Source organism: Pseudonaja textilis, chromosome 3 (assembly GCF_049901715.1).
Source record: "Pseudonaja textilis isolate UNSWEBS1 chromosome 3, rPseTex1.2, whole genome shotgun sequence".
NCBI lineage: Eukaryota > Metazoa > Chordata > Lepidosauria > Squamata > Elapidae > Pseudonaja > Pseudonaja textilis.
Window position 1 is genome coordinate 192,127,441 of NC_141992.1, and position 19,272 is coordinate 192,146,712.

The 19,272-nt window shown below is 40.3% G+C and overlaps 1 protein-coding gene across 2 annotated transcripts in view; it reads left to right on the forward strand.

The window, feature by feature from the left end:
• Positions 1 to 19,272, forward strand: part of KHDRBS3 (KH RNA binding domain containing, signal transduction associated 3) — a 117,742-nt gene that overhangs the window by 53,655 nt on the left and 44,815 nt on the right. For both annotated transcript variants that reach the window (XR_003374378.2, XM_026703689.2), the window contains exons 3-4: positions 6,508 to 6,624; positions 15,361 to 15,507. Coding sequence is in view for 1 of the 2 variants with exons in the window: in XM_026703689.2 (XP_026559474.1) it covers positions 6,508 to 6,624; positions 15,361 to 15,507 (264 nt within the window). In the remaining variant the exon portion in view is untranslated. The remainder of the gene's footprint in view (positions 1 to 6,507; positions 6,625 to 15,360; positions 15,508 to 19,272) is intronic.

Below are 19,272 nucleotides of genomic sequence, written 5' to 3' on the forward strand. Positions count from 1 at the left end.
GACAGATGGCAGTCCAATCTCGAAAGACTCAACTTCATATAAGAGAGAGGGTGATAGAGCCTCCTAGCACAGCACAGGTTCTTTGTAGGTTATTACAATAAAATCTACAGTGCAGTGGTGGTATGCTACCAATTTGGCCCGGTTCTGCCGAGCCAGTAGCAGCAATGAGCGGAGACTGAACTGGTGCTCTTTGGCGCTTTGCTGTTGGCCCCACCCACCTACCTGCCCTGGCTCCCTTACTCACCTTTATACTCTGCTTTTGAAGTGCACTTGCTTTGCGCGGCACAGAAGAATGCGGCAGCTGCTGAAGCCCACTGGGAGAGTGCCGGCTTGCAGGACGTGAGTTCGAACACCTCTGCGCCAGTGTAAAATGCGTATTTGGTGTGTGGGTACACGCACGCAAAGCATGCCCACCAAGCCACATCCACCGAACCAGTGGTAAAAGGTTTTGAATCCCACCCCTGCTACGGTGCCTTCAGCAATATTTCATTAGAGGTAATCCTCAACTTAAGACCACAATTCAGCCCCAGATTTCTGTTGCTAAGAGAGACAGTTAAGGTGAGTTTTGCCCACAACATTTCTTGCCACAGTTATAAAGTGAATCACTGCAGTTGTTCAAAGCTAGTAACACGGGTGTTAAGTGAATCTGGTTTCCCTATTGACTTTGCTTGGCGGAAGGTCCACAAAAGAGGATTGCATGACTCTGTGATGCCATAACCGTCATAAATACGAGTCAGTTGCCATACGCCTGAATTCTGGGGAGGCTGCAGTGGTCATAAGTGTGAAAAGCAGTTGCTTTTTTCAGTGCCATTGTAACTTCGAACAGTCACAAAGCAAATTCTTGTGAGTTGAGGACGATCTATATGGATTTCTAAAATCCAGAAGCTCCCTCAGCGATTTGTCTCAAACATGAGCCATTCAAATCTGTTGTAGCACTTCACATAATCTTTTGTATCTGTTGGAGTTCTACCTACCTACCAACCCAATTTGAAAAATGTAGCATAATCAAATCAATCTTTATTGTCAGAATACAACATGTGTACAATGAGATTGGCTGAGCCTCCCTTCGTGCACACACACACACCCCAACGCAACTCACAGTGAAGACAAAAAAATATCCCTAACCCAGTGAATCCTAACAAACACACTATCTTATTTCACCATGTGAATTTATTGCCCAATGCACCAGCCCAACAAGTCTATCATACTATGTTGACATGAATTTTCTGTTCGGAAGTCTGACAGGCCAAGGGTAGAAACTTCTTCAGTCTGTTGATGAGGCTGGCTATGCTTCTATATCTCCTACCTAGTGTCTAAACTTCTGGACCTTGGACTTTCTCATTCAATCTGCCTTTGGATTCTGAATTTCCTGTCTGGCCGCTCACAGAGGGTCAGATTAGGTAATCATACCTCTTCAGCCCTCATTCTTAACATCGGTACGCCACAAAGTTGCGTGTTGAGTCCCTTACTCTATACTCTTTACGTGCATGACTGCATTCCCACTCACGCTAGTAATACTATTGCTAAATTTGCAGAGGATACAACAGTCATACAAGACTCATCTCTGTGGGGGGATGAGTCTGCCTACTGAGATGAGGTGGACCAGTTGTTTTCATAGTGTGGAGACAATAACTTGGTCCTCAACACCAGTAAGACCAAGGAGCTTATAGTGGACTATAGAAGGAACAGATCAGGCCTCCAGACCTTGTTTATCAATGGAGACTGAGTGGAGCAAGTGGCCAGTTTTAAGTTTCTGAGTGTTACCATAAGAGAGGACCTGACCTGGGATGCTCACATTGGAGCACTGGTCAAAAGGGCCCAGCAGAGATTATACTACCTGAGGCTTCTCAGAAAACAACTGAATGAAAAACTGCTGGTGACCTTCTACCGCTGCATCATAGAGAGTATCTTAACTTACTGTACCTCTGTATGGTTTCCCAACTGCACAGGGGCAGATAGGAAAGCACTCCAGAGGGTTAATGTCATTGCCCAGAGGATCATTGGTTGCCCTCTCCCCTCTTTGGAAGAGCTTTATAGCTCCCACTGCCTTAAGAAAATTCAAAACATTCTCAAAGATCCATCTCATCCTGGGAACCCTTTTTTTTTGAACTATTACCATCTGGCAGACAGTACAGAATAATAAAAACAAGGACAAATAGGCTGAAAACAGCTTCTATCCCAGGGCAGTAGCTCTTTTGAATTCTGCTGTATAGTGCAATGTTGGTGTAGTGTCAGGGATTTTCAGTTCAATGTGTGAAGGGTGAAGGATGTGTGTTTGTGTTTATTTTCATGGTCATGGTCATGATGTACACTGAAGATGGTGTTTGATTTCGTTGTACGAGGTGCAGTGATAATAAAGTAAACTAAAACTACCTGATGGTGGGAGAGTGAAGACTTCTTCACTCACCAGGGTGTGAGTTGTCCCTGAGAATTTTCCTTACTCTTCTAAGGCAGTGAGCCTAGCGAGGTCATCTAGTGGTATCAGGGAGCTGTCTATGATGTTTTGTGCTGTGCTCACCACTCTCTGTAATGTCTTTTTATCCACGGCTGTCAAGCTGGCATACCACACCGTAATGCAATGTGAGATGACACCGCCTATAGTGGACCGGTAAAAGGAGGTCATCAGTCGTTGTTCTGTGTAATGCTTTCTCTCTGGGTACTATTGGCTAAAGCAAGAGGAATAACTCTTAATTTCACTTCCTCTCATTACGTGATTGGCCCCTGCTGATTATTTTCTGACTTCGCAACTTTGACAGCAAAGGCTCCGTTGAGCTTTTTTGGCTCAGTCTTCCCTGATCTAGCGCCCTCCAAATGAGTTGGACTGCAATTGGCGGAATACTTTGGAAAGAAGCCAGGATTAAAAAAAAAAAGAGCAGCCTGACTGCAGGGCGATCTGAGGGGAAGAGAGTGTAATTTTCGACCACTTTTACGCTTGCCGAGATTGTTGCGCAGTTAGCAACAGAGAATTGCCCCCAATCAGCAGAGAATCCCCCCAATCGGTATTATTAGGGGAGAGAAAGATGCTTTAATATGTCTCTCTCCAGATCTTCCCTGAGTCAGAATTGTTTTAATTTCATCTTTCCATCCTGATAGCTCCCTAGTCAGGGTTCCTGAGAAAAGTTTCTGTGCTGCCTACAAAAATATGGCTATCCTGAGGCAGAGGGGAATTAATAATACTAATTAGCATAGGGAAAGAAGGATCACCCTGAGGCTATGAAATCTGCCTGCCTGCCTTCTCTTTCCCTCCTCCTTTCCCTCTCTCTCTCTCTCCCTCAAGGGACTATTTTTTATTTTATTTTTAGATTTTATCTCTTGAGGGTCAGATCAGAGACACTGCTGGAAACCATCTCAGTTGGTTCTGTCAAGTCTGTCTTGCTTTGCCCTAGAATGTCAGTGTCATCTCTTGTCAATCTCTGTCCATTCCCAGTAGAGATGAGCATTTTCAGTGTCTAAACCAGAGATGTCCAATCTTGACAACTTTAAGACTTGTGGACTTCAACCCCGAGAATTCCCCAGCCATCTGTGAACAACCCTGATCTAGACCTTGCCTTTCTCTGACTTTTCGTCGGATACTTTGTGAGATAAACAGAGAAAATGGATCAGTGGAAATTTCATCCATACCTCAGGACGTCATCCACGCTTCATTCTTAGGGAAGCGTGGAAACCAACATCTGCATTTCCTGTGTTAGATGAGGAGGGCACATCTTTCTCCTTCTGTCCTAGCCACTTTCTACAGAGAGACAATTGAGAGCATTTTAACAAACTACATCCTTGTTTGGTTTGGTCAGCAGCGCCTCAGATAGAAAGTCCACACAGAAAGTGGTAAGGACAGCCGAGAAGATCATAGGAAGCTCGCTTCCCGTTATTCAGGATACTGCTTATAAGTGCTATGTGCTTACAGCTCAAAACATTATTAGACACCCCACACATCCATTTTACAGTCTGTTTCGGTTGCTCCCCTCTGGGAGGAGGTTTCAAAATATTTCCAGCAGGACTACATCTCTTGCCATGTACATGTATACACCTGAACTAGACTGTGTTGTTTCTCTGTGTCGTAGAATATATGTGGGTATATGCATAATTTTGTATTTATTTTATCTGTCTGTCTATCTATATCCATGTTTATGTAGTGTATATTGGAAGTGGTAGCCCTCTGAGAGCTGCATGCAATGAAATTTCATTTTAAATGTATGTTGATTAGTGTACATTCAAAGTGACAATAAAGTTGTTCTAAGTCTTAAGTCTAAGTCATGGCTTCTTGTCTGCCCCAGAAAGTAAAGACCATTGGATCCAGGTGAGCTTTACTTGAGAAGAATCCCATCACTTGTGCATATTCCGTCTGGCCTCTTGGACCACTAGAGGTGTCCTTAACTTACAGCTGGTTGCTTAGCAACCATTCAAAGCTTACGATCTATCTGGAAAAGGGGATATGGCCCAGATGCAAAGTTCCAACCAACTCTTCCCCACAGCCATGTGACTGCCATTATGGTCACCATATTTTGTTACATTTTGACTGTTTTTATTACATTTTTGGTGGAAACCAGCAGTTCCAAATTTTGGCAGTGCTGCACCATAGCAAATGTTTAGTCAGTTAATGACTGGCCAGAAAAGGCATCATAAAACTGGGTCGGTCCCATGATCATTTTGCAACCTTTATGACTTAAAGCTGTAATGGGCAGGTTCCATTATGGTTGTAACTCAAGGACTACCTGTACTGTTCTCCACTTTGACAATTTGTCTTTAAAATACCCAGGATTTTTTTTTTAAAGAAACGTTGAACACATCTGAAAACTAGCACACTTTTTGCTTTAGAGGGATCACTTGTCCAGCTTGAAACCTCGTCCGAGTGGAGGGAGCCTTTTTTCCACTTGACACAACCGTTTTGGCCAGGCCTCATGAACAAGTCACAGAGCCTGGTGCTCAGGAGGGTTTCCCAGAGAACTTTCTAGAGAAAGGAGAAGGAAGAGATAGAAAAATCATGGAATCTAGTCCTTCGCAGGTAGTCCTCCACCTACAACCATTCGTTTAGAACAGTTTGAAGGCACTAAAAAAAGTGACTTACGACCATTTTTCACACTTAACGACCGTTGCAGTATCCCTGTGATGACCAGGGACACAGCACAGAGATAACACAGTCAGCTGGCAGTTCAAACCACCCCTTTATTTCTCCCAATTTCCCTGAATGCTCCCACGTTTCGTGCAAGTCCCAGAGCAAAGTGATGACAAACCTCCACGCGCACCTCAGGCAGCCTCTGGCTGCAAATAGTCCAGCCCAGCGCTGTGGACACCGAGGCTGCATAGCAATAAATCCAGCAGGGCAAATCAAGGAGTTCAGGAAGCAGAGGATCCAGGTAATTAGTCCAGAAAACCAGAAAGAATGCAAGGACTCTTGGAAAGTTCAAATGTCGGCACTTCACACTTCAGGAACTCAAGTGTTTGTTCCCGCCAAATGCCCCTCCCCATAGAGTCTCCTTGAGTCTCATTCCCCAGGTGTGCCTTGTGAAGATGGGTGGGGTGCTCTCCTCCGGAGTAGCCTACTCAACCTGTGTTGTCCTCACCTTCTCTTCACTGTCCGCGCTCTTGGATCAGGAGGGGGTGGGCCTTGCTCCTCGCCTGAACTCTGTCTCTCATATTCATCCTGTTCCTCCCTGTCTGCAAGCTGTTCTAATCCTGAAATGCCTTGGCCTGACCGGTCCTGCCCTTCTCCATTTTCCTCTGCAGCCAGTGAAGCCTCCCCCTCGATCGCTGTCAGCTTAGGTTCCAGCTCATCTTCCCCCGCAGATTCAGGCTCCGTTGGGGCATGACGCTCCCGTTGTCACGTGATTCAGATTTGGACACTTGGCAAGTGGCACACACTTAATGATAGTTGCAGTGTCCTGGGATCATGTAATCACCTTTCGTGACCTTCTGACAGGAATGTCAATGAGAGAGCCAGGCTTACGTAATAACTATGTTATTTCCTTCACAACAGCAGTGATTCACTTAACCAGTGTGACAGTGAAGGTCGTAAAATGGGGCAATACTCAACAGCTGTCTTGCTTACCAACATAAATTTTGTGCTCAGTTGTGATTCTAAGATGAGGCCTCCCTGTGTCTGTTTTTCGTGGAAATTGATTAAGTTAATGGGTGTCATTTTATTATTTTTGACCGTGTTGGAGCTCCAGATGTTTGTTTTCAGATCCCTACAAAATATTTTGTGCCTTTTTCACTTCTTGACGTAGCTTTTTATTACCTTAGAACATTTTAATGCGAAGAAAGCTGCCAGCAGCAAAAGTACTAGCATTATGGTAATAACTTTTTTCCTTTGTTCCTCCTTTCATTCGTCCTCAGCAGCAGTAAAATTTACAGCCTGATACGTTTCTTTATTTCCCACAAATAGACAAGTGCTGTCTTCAGCAGCAATTTTTTTTTTTATCCCCGGCACAAATCTTAAGACAAGCTTACAGCTTCTCAGCACTGTGGGTAGATACTTTATTGGTTTTTATTGTTCCTTATTTTTTCTTTCAGTTCAACTTCGTGGGGAAACTTTTGGGCCCGCGTGGCAATTCTCTGAAGCGCTTGCAAGAGGAGACATTGACAAAAATGTCAATATTGGGAAAAGGATCCATGAGGGATAAAGCAAAGGTAAAATTGCCGGCTGAAGATCATTAGCATGCACTGTACTGCTGTGTGTGTGTTTTTTCCTCACCAATCCTAGGGTAGCCTGGGGAGAATTAAAGCAAACACAAGTCAAGGTATATATAATGACCTATCCCGATTTGCATTCGGCATGCGTTTTGCTCTTCCCACCATGCATTCCTTGCCTCGGGAGAAAATTCAGTTTTTTTACATGCCTTTTGAGAATACTTGGAATGGACTGTTGACTGCCCAATCTAGTCTCCAAATTCTTCCTCATGAACTTTTAGCAGTGTACAAAATTCTTGCCACCATGGTACAGGCACTCAAATCTTTATTTCATTTAGGGAGCCATTTTGGTTTAGGGGTTAAGGTCAGTTAGAAACCAGGAAATAGTCCGCCTTAAGCATGAAAGCCGGCTGGGTGACTTTGGGCCAATTACTAGGAGACTGGGAGTTCTAGTCCTGCCTTAGGCCTGGAAGCTGCTGAGTGACTGGTCCAATCACCGGGAGATGTTGAGTTCTAGTCCCATCTTCAGCCTGAAAGCCTCTGGGTGACCTTGGTCCAATCACCAGGAGATGGTGAATTCTAGTTCCACCTTAGGCATGGACAGCTGGTGACGTTGGGCTAGTTATACACTCTTCTTTGGAACCTGTATATAAAGAACTTAGGATTTAAGAAGCATGTGGAGTAGCAAAGATAATTATTTTGTGACAATGGGAATATGGCCTTGCCCCAGACTTAGTCTTGGTCTGATGCATTCTTTCTTAACCTTGGCAATTGGACTCCAGCTCCCAGAATACTCTAGGCAGCTTTCTGGGAATTGAGATCCACACATGGTAAAGTTGCAAAGTTTGAAAAACACTGGAATTGATAACATGTGTTCTGTTTTCATTCAATGAATCAATATTCTGCATATATATAATGGGAAGTCTCATCAATTATATTCAGTGAAGTCAAGACTTCATACTGTCTTTAAAAACTGGACTCTAATGTGTGTGTCCCCACCCCCCCTTGTACTTCTGTATGTAAAATGAGGAAATAAACAAACCCCACCTGCCTCTCTTTGTCAACAGAGTTCAGACTTGTGTGGATAAGGGCTGGTGAATATCGTAAAGCTACAAGGAGATCCTCTTAGATTACGATTAATCATACTGCCTAGCACAGCTCTCGATTATCTCAAACTCTGCTCTTCTAAGTCTTCTTTTATTATGTAGATTGAAAATTCTGAGCAAATCAGACCAGGATTGCATATTCCTCTTAAGGTTGCTGGGCAGTTCAGTTAAAATGCATTGCAGGAACCTTGGCGCTTATCTGTTGTCAGTCCAAAGTTGCTTTTTCAAGAGGCAACTGGACTTTCTGGTTTTTCTTTGAAGGCATTTCACTTTCTCATCCAAGAAGCTTCTTCAGCTCTGCTTGGAAGGTGGGGAATGGAAGGATTTATACTCTTTGCTGACAGCTGGTCATTTGCATCCTTTTAAAGTGTCGATGAGGCCTGCATTTCAAAATGAACTGCAAATGGTTCCTGTTGTCTACAGTTTTTTTTTTCTGGAAATCCATTCATACTCCTGCACCATTCAAAAAGTTTATATCCCAAAGTGCATAGCTAAATGTCTCTGGGGATTCTCAGTCAGCCAGGTCATGGTTGTCCCAAATGTGCTTTTGACCAACTGTCCGCAAGCAGTATAAAAATCCTTCCATTCCTCAGCATCCAGTCAGAGCTGAAGAAGCTTCTTGGATGAGAAGTAAAACATCTTCAAAGAAAAACCAGAAAGCCCAGTTGCCGCTTAGGGGGCAAAAAAAAAAAAAAAAAACCACCTTTGGGCCAACCATGACCTGGATGACTGAGAATCTCCATAGGTATCTGTCGTCTGAACCAGCAAGGAGTGTATGTAAAATCCTCTTGTTCACTTTGCTTGACAGCCCCCCCACATTAGCACACATCTTTATTACAGTTTTAATGTGTGCTTTTCTCTTTCAATCCTGACTGCTCTTCAGACCATCTAGGAGAGCCTGTGAGGCTTGTTTACCAGGTGGTTTGTTTGTTTGTTTGTGTATCTCTCTGCTTTGTTCACTCTTAAATTGTTCAGGATATCAGGGCTTGAGCATTGTTTTCCCATGAGAGACTATTAGAGCCTAATAGCTCTCACTGTTAAAAAGGATTTTCTGAAAGCTGGCTGGGCTTTTTTTTTCCAGATTAAATTTATTACTCGCAACTCCTTCTCCGTTCTGTTTGTGGACTTTGCTAAATTGCTTAAAAAGTAAAGAATTCTCTTCATCTTTTGAAAGCGGCCTTCATTAGGTACAGGTAAGGCAGCACTAGTATGCAGACAGGGGACCAAACCCCAGTTCATCTTGATGCCACAAAGAAAGAAACGGAGAGGCTAATAAGAACAGAGACTTTATATTTTTTTTTCTTCTTCTACCCGTTCTTTGTTACAAGCCTCAAACTACCCATCTTTTGATGTGTGTTAACTTCCCCGATTTATGTGGGCCTGTCAGTTGAGCCCATTATTTTTGCTATACATTTCAGAATAAAAAGATTGTTACCCAGAAGTAGTTTCTGAGTGACACAAGCCTAAGTAGTTCGTAAATAACAACGCAAACCAAGAGCAAATGCAAGAACTTTTTAACCAGATCAGCCAAATGTGCGTCTGTGGTCCTTGTTGGAAAAAACAGTGTAGCCTAGAGCAGGGATGGCGAACCTTTTCGTCACTGAGTGCCCAAACTGGAATGCATCTGCCGGACCACCATGTGCATGCTTGTTTTGGGGGCCGTTTTCAGGCCGTTTTTGGCCTGAAAACGGCCCCAAAATGGCCTGTTTTGGGGGATGTCTTTTGGGCCAAAAACAGCCCCAAAATGGCCTGAAAACAGCCCAGAAAATGGCCTGAAAAAGTCCTGAAAAACTGGTTGTTTGGGGGGCATTTTTTGGGGCATTTTCTGACAATCTGGTGCCCACGAAGATCAGCTGGCTGGTGCATGTGTGCACTGGAAACCAGAAGAGCAGCTGGTGGCGGCGCGTGTGCCCACTGAGAAGTCTCTGGGTGCCACCTGTGGCACACGTGCCATAGGTTCACCATCACGGGCCTAGAGTGTATTTTTAATACACCCTACCTAGAACAGTAATATAGAAGCATTTCAGAACATACGTAGACTAGAAACGTAAAAGAGGCCATCATGGGTTTCTGACGATTCAGTATACCAGGAGCTTCTGATCTACTTGTGGGTAAGGAATGTTCTTAAATGCCCCTCTTCAAATCATTAGTGATACTGTTCTGTAGTTCTAGTTTTGTTTTTCCCTAATCAGCACCCATTTATCCTATTTTACAAGCAGTTTTTAATCTAATTCTCCATGAAGCATAATCCTGTGTGCCCAAACCTTTAATAAAATAAACACAATGGCCCACCCCAGGTGCAGTGGAAAATGAAAGTGTGCATGTGTGTGTAGATATGTACACAAACACACACACACACATTCCATTTTTCACTACATCTGGGGTGGACCATTGTGTTTATTTTAATAAATGTTCTAGGTAGATAGGTAGAAAGAATCCATGTTTTGAGATTGCTTACTTATTTATCACATATGTTGTAAGTAGATGGGGTTGAAATTCCAAAAGACACATTTGTTCCAGGCCTTCCTTTACCTCACAACTTTTATCCTATCTGTATGGTTCATCCGTGTTTACCTATATATGTTGTTGAAAGGGTCAGTGGCATCTGCTAAGCATCGCAATATTTCAGTTGCCAGGCAACAGAGATAAGATAGAATGGCAAAACAGAGGAAGTAGAGCAGAAATAGAACACTTGGTGAGGGAGAAGTGTTGTGACAAAGACGAAAACTTAAAGCAGACTTAACGTTACGTGCTAGAGGTTAGTGGCATTTCATAGTTGGGGAGAAAAAAGGATCAAGGCACGCCATGGACTCGTTGGGTGCCTCTTTTGGTGTGATCAAGTAGGGTGAATGAGGATGAAGGTTACCTATATTAAAGCCAGCACTGAAATACTTAGCTGATTGACAGCTGTAGAGAGCAACAGCTCAAACTGTCCAAGGAGCTGCAGATCCAGTTCTACAGAGGAATTATTGAGTCTGTCATATGCACCCCTATAACTGTCTGGTTTGGTTCTGCAACCCAACAGGACAGACACAGACTTCAGAGAGTAATTAGGACTGCAGAAAAAACGATTACTACCAACCTGCCTTCAATCGAGGTCCTGTATACTGCATGAGTCAAAAAGAGGGCTGTGAAAATATTCATAGACCCCTCACATCCCGGACATAAACTGTTTCAACTCCTACCCTCAAAACGACACTATAGAGCACTGACACCAGAACAACTAGACACAAGGACAGTTTTCCCTGAACGCCATCACTCTGCTAAACAAATAATTTCCTCAACACTGTCAAACTATTTACTAAGTCTGCATTACCATTACTATCACTATTAATCCTTCCTTTCACCCATCTCCTCCTACTTATGACTGTATGACTGTAACTTTGTTGTTTGTATCCTAACGATTTTCATTGACTGTTTCCTAGTATGATTTGATTGCTGATTATGCTCTATGGCTACCAATAAGTGTTGTACCTTATGATTCTTGATGAATGTATCTTTTCTTTTTATGTACACTGAGAGCATATGCACCAAGACAAAATCCTTGTGTGTCCAATCACACTTGGCTAATAAAGAATTCTATTCTATTCTATTCTATTCTATTCTATTCTATTCTATTCTATTCTATTCTATTCTATTCCATTCCATTCCATTCCATTCCATTCCATTCCATTCCATTCCATTCCATTCCATTCCATTCAGCTTTCATTTCAGAAAGCCTGGGAGATAGTTATTTTTTTCTTTCAGGTTTCCAAGATCTTTCCTGGTATCTAGGCCTTGATGGTGGGTGGATCCATGAACAAATAAGCACCTTTAAAAGGAGTATCCAAAACATATCTTTTTTTCTAAGAGAATAGCAGAATTTTGAGAATTCCCATAAAGTAGGAAGTTCTTTAGAAGATGTGTAATAATAAGTATGAAACAAATAGACAATTCTTTAAGAATTTACAATAGAATTGGGGGGAAGGGAAGTCTCCCAAAAATAATGAAAGGACTATGGATGGGTGCTCAAATGATTCAGCAGAAGGAGACAAGGGGTAAGCCAGAGGTAATATTTAGTTGGTATAAAAAATGATAGAAAGAGAAATAAGATCCCAAGAGAGAAATAAAAAAGAGGGATCAAAAACTCAATAAATGTTGAAGTTTCCAAAAGAGTAAGAGATGATGAATAGAGATAAAAAACCTATCAATATGGTAAAATGTATTAGAAATTAAAAGAAGTAGACAATATAAATTGGAAAAACAGGAGCTTCTGGTTTGGGCTTCTTCGGTGACGGACCGAAATCCGTGATCATGCGTGGTTTCGATCTGTTCTTGCTGCTGGAGTCCCCCGATCCTTTGGATTCAGGGCTGAAGCCAACCTGTAGAGGTGGTGAAGAGGGGGGGAGACTGCCAGCTGAGTTGAGGGGAGCCACATCTCTCCTCATCAGCTTGGCATTACTCCCTTTCCTGAAGGCGGTTGCAGCGGTGGTCAGAAATGGCCTCAAAGAGGGACCCAACCGGACAAGATTGAGCAGAAGGGGAAGACAAAGGGAGAGAGCTTGACAAACCGGGCTAAGCTGAGATAACATCTATGCAAGGTACCCTGGAACTAAAAAGAGAGGGGAAAAGGAAAAAATATTTTTTTTCTTTCTCACATTGATAGCTGCAATCGGCTTTGAAATTTAAAAAAGAAGAGACTCAGCTAAGAAATTTGTGTTAATTTACTTTGACACTAGCAGGCAATTCTAAGCTGAAATTAAAGTGTCAAGGGGAAAATAAAGATTTTTTGGACATTTTAAATCCCTCAAAAGGAGGAAAAAGAAAGGATGGACTTGTAAATAACAAGAGAGTATTACCTGGAAATAAAAAGAATTAACTCTGAAACTTTAAAAAGATTTCCAAAGGATATACTGTAAATGAAACTTTGCTACAATATAACAGAGCCCCCGGAAAGGAAAAGTTGGACAAAGAAGTAAGAAGAGATAGCTTTGGATTACTTGGTGATTTTTGGAATTTTGAGTGTTGAATTTTTAGTGGTTTGAATTAAAATCTATTGGGTGGTTGTTTAAAAGTGTTTAATATGGCAGTACTCCTAGAGAAATTAAAAATGGAACTTTAAAAAAATGAAAGAAGAGACGCAAGAGGGAAGAGGATCCTTTGGCTCCTCACTTCAATTTTTAGAAATGGAGATTTTGAACTATGAAAAACAACAAGAAACGCTTGAAGAACAAGAAGGGCTGAACAAAGAAGAAGCCATCTTCAATGACCAAACAATGCAATGTGGGGTAAAATGGAAAAAGGGGTGAAAAGGAATTAAAAATTTAAGCCCTGGGGCAACAACTAAAAAAAAAAGAACAGTTTGAAAAGTGAATATAACATTAGGAAGAAGCAGAAAAGAGGATTACAGAAGGGAGAATCAGAGAGATAGGAGGACAAAAAGGGTGGAGAGAAAAAGAGGGGACAGATAAAAAGGGAAAAAGTTATAAGGGACAGAAACAGGAAATAAAGAAACGGGAAATGTACCAGGCTTAAAGACATTAGCTTACTTGACATAGAGATAATGGTTAAAAACATAAGAGAGGATTCTGCAAGGGTACAAGAGAGAGTGTTGTTATATTAGAATATGAAACATAAGTGATTAAAGTGAAAGATAAAATTGGTATTGTGATGTAATGGAATGCTTGCTAGGAAATAAGGAATGAAAATATTTTAATTGTTTTTAAGAATTTATAAAATACAGTTGAAGAGAAATATGAAAGATTTATAATGAAATCAATATCAGTTGTCAGGATGAATTTGAACGGAATAATCACTTTATTCATTATTTCTATATATTTTTTTCTTTTTTTAGAATTAAGTGTGTATTTTTAAGGGAAAGTACCAAGCGGAATTCGGTTGATAAGAGTTATATGATATAAAATAGATATTAGAAATTGAATGTTATAATTGTATAATGTATAAATTAAATGTTTAATGAGATTTGAAAAGATAATTTTAAAATATAAAGGTGACACACTCTACCTGGTAATTATAGGGGGAACCTTGCTTTTTAATGCCTGGAAAGGGAGTAAATTTTCTTCTTTCTCTTCCCTTTTGGGATGATGATGGAAAAGAATCTATGAAATTGTAAGTAGGACAGACAAAAGTACAAGTATGACTAGAAAAATATAGAAATTTAGAAAAAGATATATAATTGGATTAGAAAGGAATGAGATAATTATAAAATAAGGCTGAGGAAAGTAAGAGAAGAATTATTGAAAAATTGATAAAAGAGTGATAAGATGTAAAATTGAATGCAAAGATGAATACGTAACTAAGATTATGTCTGTATGGAGATGTGATAATCTGATATCATGCTGCTCTCAAAAAAAGATGTTTTACTTCTATTACGTTTTGTGAAAACCCAATAAAACTTTTACATACATACATACATACATAATACATACATACATGTATATATGAAAACAGTAGAACTTATATAGATAGATAATAGAATTTACTATAATCATAAGCAAAGTAAGATTAGAAGGTAGAAGTCTACGATGTGGTAACCTAGCATTATATTATTATTATTATTATTATTATTATTATTATTATTATTATTATTATTATTATTATTATTATTATTATTATTAACAATGTGTAAAAGTATATTGAAACTTATAATTTTAGGGGATTGGAGATATATTTCCAGGATTGAATAAATTTGGTTAATGATTAGTCTTATTGGTGTTTTTAAACAATTGGAATATTGGATTTATGGTAGAATATTGAATAATTTTTAAAATATTAAAATACTAGTGATTTAACCTTGGGATAACAAACATACTGCATGAAGAAGTGTTATTGAAGCTTATAAGTACATGGTGCAGGTTAAGGTCAGAAGTTGGAAGATTAGGATTATACCTAATTGTATTTTTCTTGCTAGCATTGTGTAAAAAATATATTGACCCAGTCAATATACCTTCTTCAAAATATGAATATATGTTAAAGGAAAATTGCAAATTTTGTGTATGTGTGTCTGTGTAATTCCATCTTGTTCCACCCTGGTTACAAGGACGGTGGTATAAAATCCACTATATTTTTGATTAAGAGGCAGAGCATTGTAGATTTGTTGAACAGCTATTGAATGCAACCATGAGAGGATTGTTATCAAAATTCAGTCTAATTCAGAATTCTCTCTCTGGTACCACATAATAGTGTTTCTCAATCTTGGTCACATTAAGATATCTGGACTTCAACTCCCAGAATTTCTTGTTGGGAAATTCTGGGAGTTGAAGTCTAAAGATCTTAAAGTGCCTAAAGTTGAGAAATACCGCCATATAGATACTTGTTATTAAAGACCTGAGACCTAGTTTCTACTCATAACATTGGTTACAGGTTATACAGGGCTCAATTGTGGTCTTATGTCAAGGACTACCTGTGTACCATAAAAGATTAGCAGAGTAGGGCCCTATAGTATCTTGGAATTATTTAGTTAATTGATAACACGGGAATCCACATGGTATATTTATTTCCAGATTCATTTTGGTTAATCATTCCCCTTTTCCCCCCTTGATCCCTAACAGTGTGTAAAACCATGATCATTGTGTGACTTCTTGCATTTCTTCATGCAATGGTTTCATACAACATTTTTCTGTCTTCCCAGGAAGAAGAGTTGAGGAAAAGCGGAGAAGCAAAGTACTTCCATCTAAATGATGATCTGCACGTTCTCATCGAAGTGTTTGCCCCACCAGCTGAAGCCTATGCCAGAATGGGACATGCACTGGAAGAAATCAAGAAATTTCTCATTCCTGTAAGCACCAATCACGGCCATTGTTGTTGTTCGTTCATTCATTCATTCATTCATTCATTCATTCATTCATTCTTCAGTTTCTATGACCATCCATCTCAACAAGTGACTCTGAGCAGCAGACAGAATTAAAATGAAATGAAAAGAATTACAAAATGTTACAAAAGTTAAAATGCAAAGCAACTAAGAAAAAACAAAACAAAATCAAATCCCTAACACAGGAGTGTCAAACTGGATTTCATTGAGGGCCACATCAGGGTTGTGTTTGACCTCGGGGAGACATGGTGGACGTGGCCAGGTTGGCGTGGCCAGCTCGACATCACTCATGGCCTGAATCCTTTGCCAGCAAAAACGGGCTCCCGAGCTCGGTTTTCATCTGTGACAGCGTCCTGCAACTCTCTGCCAGCAAAAACTGAGCTCGGAGTCGGGGGGGTGCGTGTGTGGCCCTCCCGAGCTCTGTTTTCTCTGGCAGAGGCACCGTGGACGCCAGATCTAAGCATCCTACAGTCCAGGTCTGGCCTGTGGGCCTTGAATTTGACACCCCTGTCCTAAGACAACCAAGGTTTTTATTTGAAAGCCTTTGCACCTTTGGATTGTTTTCCCCAAAATGCCCTATTTTTGTTTTCTGATAAGAATGCCAACCACTGCACCACCGTGGCTGATTGGGACAATTTTCCCAACCTGCTACTTACAAGTAGATTTGATTATTAGAACATTGGCCTGACCATTTTATTGGTCACCTTAATCAGTTTTCTCCAATTAATGAGTCTGTAGCAGCAGGCAATTCAGCTAAGTGTGGTACGTTCATGTTGTAGGTTATTAGGACAAATAAGTCTTGATTACTTTCCCACTGCTGATAAATTTTTTAAAAAAGCCAATTTCAAAACAACATAAAAGAGGAAAACATTAAGATGATCCAAAGCAGCCTACAGAATAGAACCATTAAAATACTTAAAAATGAAACTATTTTAATGGCCTAGCATAAAAGTTTTGCCAAACCATGCAAAAAGAGAAGAGAATACCAAATGAGATGGCATTTTATAGTTATCTCAAGGATTGAAGTATTTGCATGTTTAGCAAACCCTTGATTAAACTCCAATTTATTTTGGCTTCAGTAGACAATATATGTATTTGGATATTTTCTCTAAAATAATGGGTTTCACGCATTGTATCAGTACTAATTTAAATAATTCACTGAACTTTACATTAATTCTCACAATTTAAACCCTACACCAATTCAGTAGGGTTCAGAAACCCTACACCAATTCAGACAAATGGTTATCTAATTTCTTCTTAAAAACTTCCAGTGTTGGAGCATTCACAATTTCTGGAAGCAAGTTGTTCCACTAATTAATTGTTCTGTCAGGAAATTTTTCCTTAGTTCCAAGTTGCACCTCCCCCCAGTTGAGTTCAACTTATGCACAGATGGTATCCTATGCATACACAATAATGCTTTAAAAAGTATGCGTATATTCTGTATATACTCACATATAAGCGCATCCTGAGATAAGCTGACCCTCGAATTTTTAACTACAATGCCATGAAAAATGGATAACCCATGGATTATCCACGGAGAAGCCAATTATTAAAAAATTAAAACATATCAACATTTTGAGGGTTGAGTTATCTGTGGGTGGTACTTTTTCATGTTCTTTTTATCATGACAAGGACATGATAAATTAAGTATTTTAGTCATTAGAAATGAATGCATTCCTAAATCTTGTGAATGTTAGATAACTCTTGCACTTTTGCAATGAAATGACAAAGTTGTGAGGAAGCTTGAGATCCAAATATGATGTTTGGGGGCTGAAAATATATAAGTTACTTGTTATATAACACCTGCAGCACATTGGCAAGGCTGTGTGTTACTACATTAAAATTGTGGAGGAAAATAAAATAGCGGAGGACTATAGCTGACTTGAAGATCCTTTCTGTCAACTTATTTTCACCAAGATGATGATAATACAAGTAGCCTAAGACTTATGGTCACAATTGAGTCCCAGATTTATGTCACTAAATGAGACATTTGTTAAGTGAGTTGCCCCATTTTATGACTTTTCGTGCCACAGTTGTGTATTTATTGAATCACTGTGGTTGTTTAGTAACACAGTTGTGAATCTGGCTTCACCTCTGACTTTGCAAAAGATGATCACATGACCCCAGGACTGTTATAATTATGAGTCAGTTTCCAAGCATCTGAATTTTGATCGCGTGATCGTGGGATGCTACAACGTTTGTGAGAAAAACAAACATCAATCACTTTTCCCCCCAGTGCTGTCATAATGTCGAAAGGACACTATCAAGTATTGTCAGTCGAGGATTACCTTTATGTACTAATCTCTGATATCTCTAGACTAATATCATATTACTGGTGTTTCAGTGCTTATTCAGTGCCTTCTTGTAAGCAATCTTCAGTATTTGTTTGGAAAACAGGTTGTGTGTTTTTAAATTGCAATAAGCACAAAAAATGAAAATCACCTTCCCGCTTCCTATTGAAGTAAATATCAGAACTAGAGACCAAGGCTCAGCACAAAAAATTTCAGAATAGGGATAGTCATGGCATGACATGGCATGGATAGCATAGCATACAGAATAGAACAGAATTAAATGGGAGGATATGTGCCTCAAAAAGATACCGAGTGCAGAAACATATGTGCTGGAAACTGGAAGAGTAACTCCCGGCGTGTGCATGCGCGCGCTGGCCAGCTGGTCTTTGCGCCCATGTGCGTGTTAGAAACCAGAAGACTAGGATGGCCAGCCAGTTTCTAATGTGCATGCGTGCACGGCCAGCTGGTGTTTGTACTCACATGTGGGTTAGAAACCAGAAGACCAGGTTGGTGCGCATGCATGCGCTGGGAGCTGCTCTTTCAGTTTTTGGCACTCCTGTGTGTGTGAAGACCAGCTAGAACCTGGAAGAGCAACAGGCAATGGCTGGTGTGCCACTTTCGGCACATGTGGCGTAGGTTCGCCCTCATGTCCCTATACCGTTTCAGACAAGTGGTTATCCAACTTCTTCTTAAAACCTTCCAGTGTTGAAGCATTCACAACTTCTGCAATCAAATTGTTCCACTGGTTAATTGTTTGAACTGTCAGGAAATTTCTCCTCAGTTCTAGATTGCATTTTTCCTTGATTACTTTCCATCCATTGCTGCCTCTCCTGCTCTTAGAGGCTTTGGAGAATAGCTTGACTCCGTCTTCTTTGTGGCAACCCCTGAGATAGTGGAACACTGCTATCCTATCTCTCTCCCCGACTCCTTCTTTTCATTAGACCAGACATACCCAGTTCCTGCAGCCGTTCTTCGTATGTTTTAACCTCCACTCCTCTAATCATCTTTGTTGCTCTTGTTTCTTTCATTCTTCTATGGCTTAAAAGTTTGCTCCATCTTAAAATAGAGACCTAATTATGTGTAAGTAGAGATTAACATTAACCTATGGACACATGTATTCTTTATTACCTTAAAATCCAGGCATCAGGAGTCCTTCAAGATCTGCCCTTAGATATTTGTGATTCATGCCTCTACGGTTAACATTTCTCATGTTTTCAGCTGACAAATGTATGAAAAATGAACAGAAACGCATCTCGTTCTATGTTTTTTGTGCCTTTTCAGACCCACAACAAAGGCATGAGCTTTTATATGAAAGTTGACATGCCTGTCTTTCTTTTCCCCCCAAGTAGTCTTTTGGATTTTTATAGACAAATGTTTTCAATCTATTCTTCCAGTTGTTCAGTTAATGAAGTGTTTAGCAATCCTGACAGGATTTATGAAT